Raw genomic sequence first — 13,461 nt, 5'->3', positions numbered from 1 at the left:
CAGTTAGTGCTCTTAACCACTGAGCCATCTCTCCAGCCAGCCTTCAAAATTTTAAGAGGTCACATCATACTCTACAACACTGACTTTCTGACTACAGCATATACAGAGTCCTGGCCTGTGAGTTCATACCACCTATTTGTATATTAAGACAAATGGGATCATTAAGAGATTTCTATGGGGAACATTTGTAATTACCAAGCTACTTTTAAGTGGGGAATGCTGTTCATTTTAACTTGAGGAACTTGATAAGAACCACATAGAACTAGTAGTATAGTCCACAGCTGTGGAAGGAATTTGCATCAGTTAGTGGCAAACATGTAGAAACAATGACTCAGGAAAAGACTCGGACAGAGATGTGAGTGTGGCTTCACATCCCAAATTACCAGCAATGCTGTCTGCTCAGAATGTATTACAGAAGTTCTAAATGCTATGGGCTTTTAAAAGTAAATGCACTTATAAATGACAAGGGCTGCTATTTGAGGATATCCCTAGGCAGTGTGGACATGAATGTACCCATCAAGGCACATACTTGAGTACATCTAGGTCAATCTTGGAAGTCCACAGATCGAAGGCTTCCCTGGACCACAAACTGAGTACCTGATCAGCCTAGACTAGTGGTAGCAAGATCCCTACTCACTAAAACCACTGTCTTCATTGGTTTTTGTCAACTTGACACAAATTTAGACATAACTGGAAAGAAGGAATCTTGAGAAAATGCTTTGTAAGACTAGCCTGTAAGCAAGTCTGGGGAGTATTGTCTTGACTGATGTGGGCAAGCCCAGCTCAGTGTGGGTGCTGCCACCCTTGCGCAGGTAGTCCTGGGTTGTATAAGAAAGAAGGCGGAGGGCTGGAGAGATGGCTCAGTGGTTAAGAGCACTGACTGCTCTTCCACAGGTCCTGAGTTCAAATCCCAGCAACCACATGGTGGCTCACAGCCATCTGTAATGGATTCAATGCCCTCTTCTGGTGTGAAGACAGCTTCAGTGTACTCACATAAAATAAAATAAAAAAACTTAAAAAAAAAAAAAGTATCATTAAAAAAAAAAAAAAAGAGAAGGCTGAGCAAGCCAGCAAGGAGGATTCTTTCATAGACTACAACTATACACTGAAATAAGCCCTTTCCTCCACAAAAGTTGCTTTTGGTCATGTTATTTTAAGACAATCACAGTTTCAAAAAGTCTGCTGCATGTGTCATTTAGGTATCTACACTTAACATTCTATTCGAGTACATGCTTAGGGTTCTACTCTGGATGCAGGTCAGTTACAGAGGCCATTCCCTGCAAGCATGAGATCCTGTGTTCTTATCCTCAGTAAGGATAAAAGGATATGCATAATACAGAACCAGTTAAATGAAGACCTTGGTGAGCTTTAGTGGCTTATAATCCCAGTTACTTGAAAAAATAAGGCAGAATCACCGAGTTCATGGCCACCTGGGTTACACAACGCTAGCCATGACACCCTGTCTCAAACAAACAAACAAACAAACGAAAAAAACCAAAAAACAAGGTATGTTAAAGTCCCAGCCATTGAAATGTTGAAATACCAGAAAGAAAAAACAAAATTACTACTACTCAAATATTATATGCCTAGAACTTAGGGTTCAAATGCAATCAACTCTTAGTAGTAGTAAAAAAAACCTTCAACAAATAGATTGGAAAAAGTTAAATATGCATCAGCATTTTCCCTTAACATGTTACAAACAAAACAGGAAATCATGATGAAATAATTAACTTTTATGAATTGGAAAGGCCCTATATAAAAAGAATTATAAAACTTTAAAAGAAACGGGACCCCAGCTCCGAAAAAAAGAACAAAAAAAAAAAAAAAAAAACAAAACAAAACAAAACCGTGGGGAAATGGTCTTAGAGAAATACTAGAATAATGTCTTTTTTTTTTTTCCAGAGCTGGGGACCGAACCCAGGGCCTTGCGCTTGCTAGGCAAGCGGTCTACCACTGAGCTAAATCCCCAACCCTGAATAATGTCTTTCCAAATAGTCCATACCTTACTGACCTCAGTGATGCCTGGGAGTGCAAGAAAGGGTACTTCGTACACTTCTGTGGGGGTGGAAATCTAGTACTGATTTGTCAAAATTTAAATCACATAAGCTGTCTATAATATAGCAATTCCTCTTGTAAAAGTATGCTATAGGAATCTATGTATGTATTCAAGCCACACACAGAAGAATATCTGGTTCAATGCTGTGTAACTGTGTACTACCATCGCTAGGGGAATAGTCCAAATCAAGGTATCCAAGAAGATATAACATTGCATTGTGGAAGTATAGCTGATACACTGACTGCACAAAAGTCACAAGAGAACATATGCTTCAGTATTTTTCCAAAAGTGAGATGAAAAGCATCCCCAAAGGACGGATTTGCACATTAAAAATTATAAAAGCAACACAGCTGGTAACTTTAGCATTCTAGTCCATCATCACCATACCACACTTACAGTAAGGCAAAACCCACCCCACCCACTCACTCCATAGTTCCTTCCCATACTTGGTCCTGAGGGACAGGGTAGCTGGTGAGCACGAAGGCCTAAAGCCTTATTCTCCTGGCTGTTGGCATTCAATGGCGCTCTACTCAGTCTTGTCTCACAGTACTCTAGTAACCCCAAAGTTCCAGGACACTCAAGCCACCTGACAGTCACTTACTAGTGTTCCCTCCCTGCCTGCAGCACACTGGAGAACTCAGTCATAATATAGTGGAAGATGAAGAGTTACAAGACACCCACTCACTAATCTGGAAGTTACCCCCCTGGGGAGATAGGAAAGGCCAGGAAGACAAAGACTTCCTTCTGATTACACATACTTGGAACTGCAAAATGTACTTTTAGAATTAAAAAGGACAGAATGCCCGGCAAAATAACCTAAGGCTTTATAAATGCCTACCTGATATTTCAAGAGAAAACAGCCATGACAAAAATTATTATCCCAGAGAAGAAGCTATCTGTGGGATAGGGCACCAATTTCTATACCTGAATTACTTACTCAGAGCCCTCCTATGTCTCTTAAAAGATATGGGACTTTGGGCAAGGCTTTGTCAAAGGCCAGAAAAGGAACAGAACAACTAATTTGGTGAAGATCCCAAGCAAGGTGGACTATCTAGGACACAAGGGTGTTCAATGGGGATCATAAAATCAGTGGCATGTCCATTCTCATTGCTCCAGACAATAAATGTTTAACAAAAAATACAAAAATCAGACAAGCAAACAAAACAATGGTCTCAGGCATTATATCTAAAATAAATTTCTTTGACAGTATGATCACATGACTTACAAGGTATCATTTATAACAAAAATCTAACAATTTACAGCTGCACTTTTGTGCAGAGTACTCAGGAAAGAAAAGTATGTACAGTCATTTGTTTTGATGAATACCACTATTCAGTCCTGCAATACTGGGAAGGCGGAATGTATCTGGCACAAAAAGAACTCCTAAGAGTTACAAACTAGAAAAACAACACTTTTAAAAAAGATTTTTACTTTTCTGGTAGAAATATAAAAACTTGCTTGTGTGGGAAAGGTTAAAATAAAAAGTCCAATTGTACAGGTGGCTTGAACACTTAAAAGTTCTGTCCCTTAAACCAACAATCACCAGCAGCAGTGTTTACAATCTAAATATAAATAAATGGGCAGTGCCGCCCAAGTAGCAGCACAGAGCAAGCAACTCACAGTGATGCTGCAGGGTGATCTCAGTGCAGAGGAGGGAACCTTTCCAGTATCCTGCAGTAGGACACACAGTGTCACTTCATGCTGCCACCTGTAACTGAGTGTCCTCACAACTGTACCTTCAGTGGTACCAAAACTGACTGGTTTTAAAAAAAAAAACACGTGGGTAGGGGAGACAGGAGTCCATGGCAGACAACTATGTGGTCTTCCTGAATCCCTTTAAGATGGGGTAGATGTTTTCAAATGCTTCATAAATCTCTGCTCTAACTTTAGCACCTACAAAGACACATTGGAACAGAAACGAGATGGTTAAGTAACATATCTTAAAATAGAAAGTAACATCATTACCTTAAAACATAAGTACAGTTCTCTCCATACCCAATTAAGACAAAAAATGGCATTGAAACAAGTGGCGGGATCCTCTTATCACAATCCTAGCTGCTGCACCCCTCTACCACACTTCCTTTTTTTTTTTTTTTTTTTTTTTGAGACAGGGTTTCTCTTGTAGCTTTGGCTGTCCTGGAACTTGAAAACTTGAATAGACCAGGCTGGCCTGTCTCTGCCTTCCAATTGCTAGGAGGATTAAGGGTCATGTCCAGCTAGCTCTTCAGCTATGTTTTTAAAACAGTATTTTCTTAGTATTTTAAAAAGTGATACATCTAGTGACCTTTAAACACCCTAGACCATCATTTCCTCACTATATAGTTGGTCCTAGGCCAGGGTCCACAAGTCAGCAAGACAATATCCACTCCCTAGTCTAGTTCCTTCCCATACTTGGTCCTGAGTGACATAGTAGCTGAGAAGCATTGAGGACTGAAACCTTACTCTCCCAACAGTTGATGTTCAAGTGAACTCTTTTCAATCTTGTTATCTCAGAATTGTACTCTAATAATTTCAGTGCAGGGGCCAACTGAAAACAGGCAGTGTTCCCTCCCTGCCTGCCGCCACAATCGAGCTTAAGTAGCTGACAGCTATAGCAGCTGCTCTTCTCACTCTTCCACCCTTCTCATGAAGTTAGGATGGGGTGCAAAACTTCAACAAAAGCATCCTCCAAGTGGGCAGACAACTGTTCCAACACAGAAGATCCCATCCCAACGTCCTTTGTAGTTTCAGTACACCACTTCCCTTTCAACTTACCTGTTAATACAACTTTTCCAGAAACAAAAATAAGGAGAACAATTCTGGGTTTGATCATTCTGTAGATTAATCCAGGAAATAATTCTGGCTCATAGCTAGAAAGAAAATGGGAATACAGGTTAGAAATTAACAGTTTTTTGTGTTTCTAGATACAAAGAGGCTATGTGCCAGAAAGGACTGAGTGAGCAGTCCAGGTGTAGGAAGAAAACCTCTGCCAGTCAGGAGCCACGTATCATGGACATGGGGACTAATTACTGACTGCAGGTTCTCTCCTACCACTTAATGCTAGCTTCACAGATTCTAGATTTTCTGTGATGAAAACAAGACTTGTATGCTCAGTCTGATCGCTATTTAGAGTCACTTTTGAGTTAGTCTAGGTATAGCAGCTTATCAATACCTCACTATTCATTCCTAAGCTAAGAGTGACAGTCAGCCTTGTAATCATCTCGCCTTCCTGAATAGAACTATGCTGGAGCTGTTTTTCTAACATCTGAAATTAACATTAACCATCTACCTGAATTAACACTAGTTAATGTACTCTAACAGAGTGATCTCAGATTTCTTTGTTCTGCCTTTCTTGGGAGTGATCTGGAGATAAACTCAGGACAGGTCTATATGAGGAAGAGCAACATGAGCGAACTCCTGAAACTCAAACAGGAGTTTCTATGTTGAAAATTGTACCCAATATGGCAGGATTAAAAGTATCATGTGCAGAGGACATGGAGCAAGAGGAATCTGGTGAGTGTGAGGGTACTGGTGAGCGTGTGGCTGCAACTAGGAAACAGATGCCAAGATAAAGATATGAGTAGGGATGCTAAGCAAATACCCAGGCTGAGAAAGGCCAGGAGGAAACTGGGCAGTCCACCTCTGCAGCTCATCTGTACACTGTGCTGCTATGTTGTCACCAGGAGAAAAGTGATGGAATTAACTACCAATTCATGTATTTACATCTAGTGATTGACTAACCAACTGGTGAGCAGAAGTGAACTAAGTCATTCCAGTGAGAGAGTCAGGGTGTCATGTAACAAGGAAATGGGACTTGTAAGAACAGTAGAGAGAGAGCAGTAGCACAAGTGTAGCAATACCTTGTGTTTACAAATATTTAACTTCAACTACATCATACATGCTTAGAAACTGCACATCTTACGTGTAATTCATCCTAAATGATACCTGAGAAGATTATAAATGGACTGTTGGAAAACTCCTCCCCACACTTCTTAGACCTACCTACTGAACTGCTGGTGGGTCAACACAAGGCCTTCCAGCCTTATGGGGAACTTCACATCACAGCTCCCCACCATGTTCTGGATCTTGAAGTCTAAGAACTTAGCTGGGAAGCCCAGCTTCTGCACAACTCTAGCGTATTTTCTTGCTGCTAGTCTGGATTGTTCTTCACTACAGAAAGGAAAATCAGTGAGTTATATACGGAAGCTTAATGGAATAATTTAGACGAATAACAGAGTCTAAATTAGGAAAGTAAACTATTCCTGTGTCCTTAACAGAAACCATAAATCTACCAAAACTCAGCCTTCTATCTGGCACATTACTGCCAAGCCCTAGGATTTAAAGGACTCCATGTAGCCTGTGGTTCAATTAGCATGATCACATTCTGACCTATATTTTCTACTGACATGAAAACTTCATTTTTACCAAAAAAATTAGTAAAGTTTATTATTGAGGAAGACAAATTCTATCTTCCTTTACATCAAATCTCTATCCATTTTTAGGATCCCACTATGGGATAAAACTGTGATTTTCCAACTCAGAGTTTATGTGAACAGCAGAATCTCACAGGAGATCAGGAGAAAAAATGGGAGTGTGGGGCACCAAAGCTATGCAAAGTAACTAGAGCAAAGTATTCAAAAGTAATGTGAAAAGTGCTAGCCTGGTAACACAAGGACAGTAGAGCCTTTTTTTCTTTCACAATTCATCCACCATAAACAAAGCATTTCTTAAGGATACCTCTTGGCTCCTGTGCACACCATTTTCCCAGAACTGAAGATCAACGCAGTTGTTCGTGGCTCTCTTATTCTCATGATGACTGCAGCAAACCGCTGAAATGGTCAGAAAGAAGCATTAACAAGGTGTGAATGGAGGGTGCCTTCTTCTGTTGACTAAGAGTCTGTGTGACTGAGCGAAGCTGCAGTGCTGCAGGCCCCAGGCCACACGATCTTCACTACACCAGACATTCCTATCAATGAACTTAAACAGGATCATTTCAAACGTTTTTTAACGTTTTCTTACATTTATCTATTCTTTGTATTTCTTTTTTTTTTTTTTTTTTGGTTCTTTTTTTCGGAGCTGGGGACCGAACCCAGGGCCTTGCGCTTCCTAGGCAAGCGCTCTACCACTGAGCTAAATCCCCAGCCCCCTCTTTGTATTTCTTTATAAAGTTTTACATTTATTTTTAAAATGCTTGATCTTCTTTCTACCATTTTGTAATTCTCCTTTCTTCTCTTTTGAACTTCCCAAGTTTGTCCAACTAAAGCAACCCACAAGTACTGAAATCTCACTGCAGAAAATACTTAAAGCAATGCTACACACAAAGGAAAAAAGTCAGACATGAAAGTTCAGGAAAGAGTAAGAATCAATCTTATGAGGAACAGATGAATACATGAGAACTAAGAATCAACCCTGTCAGACTCAGAAAAGCAACTAATTCCTAATGAGAATAGGAGAGAAAGCCAACCAGAAAAATAAATCAAAGTTTCAGGAATCAGATAGTTTCCCAATAACAGCTCTAAATGAAAATAGTCTTAACTATCTAATGACAAGACAGAGGCTATTGTTTACTCTAATCCACCATTTGCTGACTGTAAGAAACACACCTCAATAGTAAAGATCTGTGCAAACTCAAAGTAAATGCAAAGGAAAATAATAAAGTAAATAGAAACACAAAGCAAGCAGGGTAACTACACTCATCTGACAACGTGGGCTTCAAGCAAAAATGAGATGAGGTTACTACATCTTTGTAAGGGTGAATGGTCACCAAGTAGATACAATAGTTGTAAATATTAAAAATAATAAAAACTTGGTTAGCTGAAACTGACCAGTGACCGATTGATTCTTTATCATTAATCTTCCAGTTAGCCTTATACTCAACTAAAAAACTGGACATGAAATAGACCCCACATTTCCTGTATTTAAGACCATTCTTTCCTTCAACCTCCAGATACTGCTACACTGCCAGTTTTAAGATGACACACAGCTAATGAGATTATAATACAAAGAACAGTGACATACACTTTTAATTCCAGCATTCAGAAGGCAGAGACAGAAGAAACATAAGGTAGGTAGTGTTTATACAGAACAGCTTTACAACCTAGGACTCCACTTGGTTTGGGCTATGAACACACCCTTCTGCTAATAATGAACCTGGCAGCCTGAGACCCTTACTTGCATGCACAATCCACACACAGTCCTCTCCAAACCCAGAAACTCAGGACCCACGCCTACACAGATCTCTCTCTCTCTCTCTCTCTCTCTCTCTCTCTCTCTCTCTCTCTCTCTCTCACACACACACACACACACACACACACACACACACACACACACACACACACGTACATATATACATACATACACAGGACACTTAAGAACAGTGGAATAAGTTTCTCCTTCCTTTGATTATCGTCAAACACAGATATTCAGTTATGGCCAAGTACAAGGTGTGTGTGGTGGGTGGGTGGTGATTGATTAATCCTGATACTTTTGGATGCCTGTGTCCTCTGAGTGAATGTTTATGGGGAACCCCCTATTACCATCTTATATCCATGCAAACTAGGCATGCACATCACTAAACTCAGCTGCACCACAACTTCACAATAGACACGTTATATAACCTGATCTTGTTTGTCAAGTAGAAAGCCAAGCCCCTAATAACCAAACTCCTCTCTCCTGTAGCTCTCTATATCCCAGGAATCTGAGGCCCTCGAGGCCTTTCTCGCTCATGTAGCACACCCTCATTCCTAACAGTCTATTTCTTTTTGACCTGAACTAATGCCTATAAAGGAAATCTGTGTGGACCTTTAATTCCTTGAATAAAAAGCCAAGAGGCTCACAGGAGGATGCATAAGGCACCCCACAGAAGAAACTAAAGGCTCTCATGGCCAATATCCACTAAAAATATATGAAAGGTGTGGGGTGGGGGACTGAGATTCACTGGTGAAGGAAATGGGGCTAACCCAGCAAAACTGGTTAGGGTACTGAGACCAACAGCCAGGTTATAGTATAGAAAATTTCCAGGTGTCTGAAGAATTTACAAATAACTAGAACTGTGTGTTCCTTAATGACCTATCAAGTTGTAAAAGGACAAAATGCCTGATTAGCCTCTTCCTGGCCACCAGCTATCAGTAGCTGTTCTGAGTTCTTTCTGTTGCCTTTTCTTTTTCATTAATAACACTTATATATGTGTACATGCATGTGTGTGATTGTGTACGCACACACACCTTGTTTTCCTCTATTAAAGGGAATCTATGAGGTATTGGTTTCCACAGTATAGGTTTACAGGTACTAGATGGTCCTTGGATGAATGCTTCTCATTTCAGGAAACTTCTACAAATTTTCTCAACCTAGCTTTCTCCTTCAACATCTAGGCACCCAGGCAGCTCCCCATCTAGACCTCACAACTATCTGCTCATCTGCCATGCAGATGTTCCCTATGGAAAAAAAGAGAAAAAAAATCTTTCCTACTGGTGCAGGTACACACAGTAGGCTGTTGTGGTGGTTTGTATATGCTTGGTTCAGGAAGTGGCACTATTAGGTGTGGCCTTGTTGGAGTAGGTGTGTCACTGTGGGTGTGGGTTTAAGACCCTCATCCTAGCTGCCTGGAAGTCAGTCTTTCACTAGTAGCCTTCAGATGAAGATGTAGAACTCTCAGCTCTGCCTGTACCATGCCTGCCTGGATGCTGCCATGTCCCCACCTTGATGATAATGGACTGAACTGCTGAACCTGTAAACCAGTCCCAATTAAATGTTGTTCTTTATAAAACTTGCATTGGTCATGGTGCCTGTTCACAGCAGTTGGTACCAGGGACTGGGGTGTTGCTGTGATAGGCCCAACCATGCTTTTGTTTGGAAGAATGTGGACTTGGGGACTTTGGATTTGGAAATCAGTAGAATGGTATAAATGGGGCTAATGGGCCATCCTAGTAGGAATATGCAGGACTTTGCTGCTGTTGAGTGATCTGAAATATGTAGACCTGGCTCAAGAGGTGTCAGAGAAGAATTTCAGAATGTAGGATAGAGACTGGTTTTGGTGGTATTTTGGCGAAGAATGGAGTTGCTTTTGCCTCTGTCTTAAGAGTCTACCAGAGGCTAAGGTGAAGAGATTTATGTTAACTGCACTGAAAAGAAAGTCTCAAAAAAGCCCAGCAGAGACTTTGTTTTCTGGTTAAGTCTCCTGAAGAGGGCAGAGCTGGAGAAGTGAAGCCAGCACTTTGGAGGAGTCCAGAAGATTATGTGTGGATCACGCACATTGAAACGAGAAGCCGTAACACTGAAGTTGCCTTGGAGACCTCAAGATAATCAAGATTCCAGAGCCATGACCTATCTGAACAAGTGCAGCAAGCTTAGAAAGGAAAAATACAAAATATATGGTTGGAGTATTAAAGGGGCACCAGGAAGTGAAAAGGATCTGAATCCTGTGTTCTAGGAGATAGCAGATTAAGGGAGGGGGACTTTGGGGCAAGATCCTTCCCAGCTAATTTAGATCCAGGCACACCTTTAATCCCAGGAGATAAAGCCAAGCAGAGTTCAAAACCAACATGAGACAGAGCAAGTTCTAAGTGAAGAAAAGCTTAAATCCAGGCATGGTGGTATACACCTTCAATCCCAGGAGACAGGAATGCAGATCTCCAAATTCAAGGTCAATCTACAGAGCAAGATCCAGAACAGCCAAGTTTACCCAGTGAAGGAGTGGAAAAGAGGAAGCTAGTGGTAATGAAACTGGGAGGTATGTTCCAGCTCCTGCAAGCAGCAGACCTCTGCAGCTTCTGACTTTATTGTCAACAGGAGACTATGGGGACAATTGTGCTGGTTAGCTGGAGCTAAGAAATAGTGGTGATTAAGAAGAGAACAGCATCACTAAGGTGAACTCTTTTGGGATGTGTTTTCTTTTTTTCGGAGCTGGGGACCGAACCTAGGGCCTTGCGCTTCCTAGGCAAGCGCTCTACCACTGAGCTAAATCCCCAACCCCTGGGATGTGTTTTCTAAGAGCACAAAGAAGCTGCGTGCGTTCCAGAAATGGCCAAGGTTGTACCTCATGTTGCAGCTGTACTTGGTAATGTGTAAGAGTCGCCCAGGTGGTACTGGTTTTGAAGTCATGAAGAGGTCATGAAGAGTAGCTGAGGCTGAGCACTGTGAGAGGCCATGGAAGGCCACTGGTGAAGGTGCAGCCTCAGTTGCAGCTGACAGCCCGAGACTGAAAGGGTGATGCAAAGGATTTGAGGCTTAACACCATGAAGAGAGCCTATGAGAGGTTACTGGTGAAGCCTAGCTGCAGAAGACCACCCCCGTGTATTAGAGATGCAAGTACCATGGGATGATCACCAAGAACAGCAGCAACAGTGGAATAGATCAACCTGAGCTTAGAGTGCTTTAGAGGGCAGAGCTGGAGAAGTGAAGCCAGCACTTTGGAGGAGTCCAGAAGATTATGTGTGGATCACGCACATTGAAACGAGAAGCCGTAACACTGAAGTTGCCTCGGAGACCTCAAGATAATCAAGATTCCAGAGCCATGACCTATCTGCTGAGGAAAAGTGCTAATAGGGAGTGAAACCAGCCCAAAAATGAAAGAAGTGTGTTGAGTCAACGAAGATGAAAAAGGAGTTGAAGATCTCAAAACCACTTTGTCATCAGACATGGAGATGCAAGAGTTTGAAGTTTGCCCAGCTGGTTTCCTATCTTGCTTTGGGGATTACAGTTAAGTGACTGGATGGATCTCAGAAGGGACTTTGAACTTTGGACTTTAACATTGTTGAGACTGCTATAGACTAAGGGACTTTTGAAGTTGGACTAAATGTATTTACATTATGCTATGTTTAGGTATGGACCCCATAGACTCATATGTTTGGACAAGCCTATGGGGGCCAGGGAATGGAATGTGATGGTTTGTATATGCTTGGGCCAGGAAGTGGTACTATTAGAAAGTGAGGCTCTGTTGGAGTAGGTATGTCACCGTGGGGGGCAGGCTTAAGACCCTCCCTCCTCCTAGCAGCCTTCAGATGAAGATGTAGAACTCTCAGCTCTGCCTGCACCATGCCTGCCTGGATGCTGCCATATCCCCACCTTGATGACAGTGGACTGAACCGCTGAACCTGTAAGCTTGCCACAAATAAATGTTGTCCTTTATAAGACTCGCCTTGATCATGGTGTCTGTTCAGAGGAACAAAACCTTAACTAAGACAATCTTGTCGATCAAAAAAAAACCTTACAAGTTATACAAAGGTAGGGAAACATGTAATAAACTTCTTGTACTTGTAGCCAACAATTATTACTGACCAATCTTTTACCACCCACATAACCTATGGCCAACTCTTCCACAGGACTACTAAAGTAGACACTCCAAGTATGTCACCAGCTACGCTTCAGGATCTAAATGGAATAGTCTGTTTTCCAACTTCATGCTGGGTGGTGCCCAGCACAATGTGAGTGTATAGAAACTTAGTTTAGTTGGGGATTTAGCTCAGCGGTAGAGCGCTTGCCTAGCAAGTGCAAGGCCCTGGGTTCGGTCCCCAGCTCTGGAAAAAAAAAAAAAAAGAAACTTAGTTTATTGTATGGACTTCTACATTTAGAAGGCCACATGTATAGTAGGTATTTAATAAAATACAAGTTAAAGAACTGAGGACACACTTAGTGGACAGCCCTATTGTGATTAAGGTCCGAGGTTAAAACTCCAATACTGCAAAAACAGGAAACCCAAACAAATGAAAACATCCCAGAATGACCTTTTCCTATGCACTTAACATTAAAGATAAGCAGGATACATACTCATTTGGCTGATATCAAGAAACAAGCACAATACAAGTTTTCTCACCAACATTTAGGAAGAATTTCCTGTTTATCTCATACAGTATAAAATACATGAAAATGGGTCTGACCTTGGGATTATATTCAGCATTTCTGGCACGAAGTGCAATGGTCTTTAGGTCAAGTTTACAGCCAAGATTCACGGTGGATACAATATTTCTATAAGAAATTTGAAAATATGATAAGTGAAAATACATAACTTTTAAACAATGTCTTTAGGTAAAGTTTGCAACCAAGATTTTTCTTTGAATACAATATTTCTACAAGAAATTTGAAAAGAAAACATGATTAAGATTGATAATTCATTGTTTTTCACCAAGCTTTAATTTAAAAAACATAACCAAACCCTGCTGACTTTAAATGTGCCCCTAAAAGGTGCCCCATACCAGATACCCTCACTTAGTACTCAAAATGTACTGTGAGGCGGTACCTATTACACCCTTATCAGACAATCCACTGGGCCTCTCGGGAATGGACTGTCTTTGGCTTGGGATGCATATGACAAGCCAGCTTAGCAAACCAGCAAACTTCATGCTAGTGACAAATCCCATCTTCAAAACCAGGGTGGGTAGTGTCCTGAGAAACAACACTTCAGATTCTCCAACATACAGAGGGAAGTGCAT

At 41.2% G+C, this 13,461-nt stretch overlaps 1 protein-coding gene across 4 annotated transcripts in view; it reads right to left on the bottom strand.

Annotated features, from left to right (window-relative positions):
• Tbp (TATA box binding protein) overlaps positions 1-13,461 on the bottom strand; it is a 28,506-nt gene that overhangs the window by 8,224 nt on the left and 6,821 nt on the right. For 2 of the 4 annotated variants that reach the window (NM_001439799.1, NM_001004198.2), the window contains 5 exon segments: positions 3,222-3,949; positions 4,811-4,905; positions 6,038-6,205; positions 6,773-6,864; positions 12,910-12,997. In NM_001439799.1, coding sequence (NP_001426728.1) covers positions 3,870-3,949; positions 4,811-4,905; positions 6,038-6,205; positions 6,773-6,864; positions 12,910-12,997 — 523 coding nt within the window. In that variant the 3' untranslated portion in view covers positions 3,222-3,869. 4 annotated transcript variants of the gene reach the window in all.

This window comes from Rattus norvegicus, chromosome 1, assembly GCF_021556685.1.
Source record: "Rattus norvegicus strain SHRSP/BbbUtx chromosome 1, alternate assembly SHRSP_T2T, whole genome shotgun sequence".
Classification (NCBI taxonomy): domain Eukaryota; kingdom Metazoa; phylum Chordata; class Mammalia; order Rodentia; family Muridae; genus Rattus; species Rattus norvegicus.
Note: the sequence above shows the minus strand (reverse complement) of the source record. Positions and strands in the feature narration are given on the sequence as shown.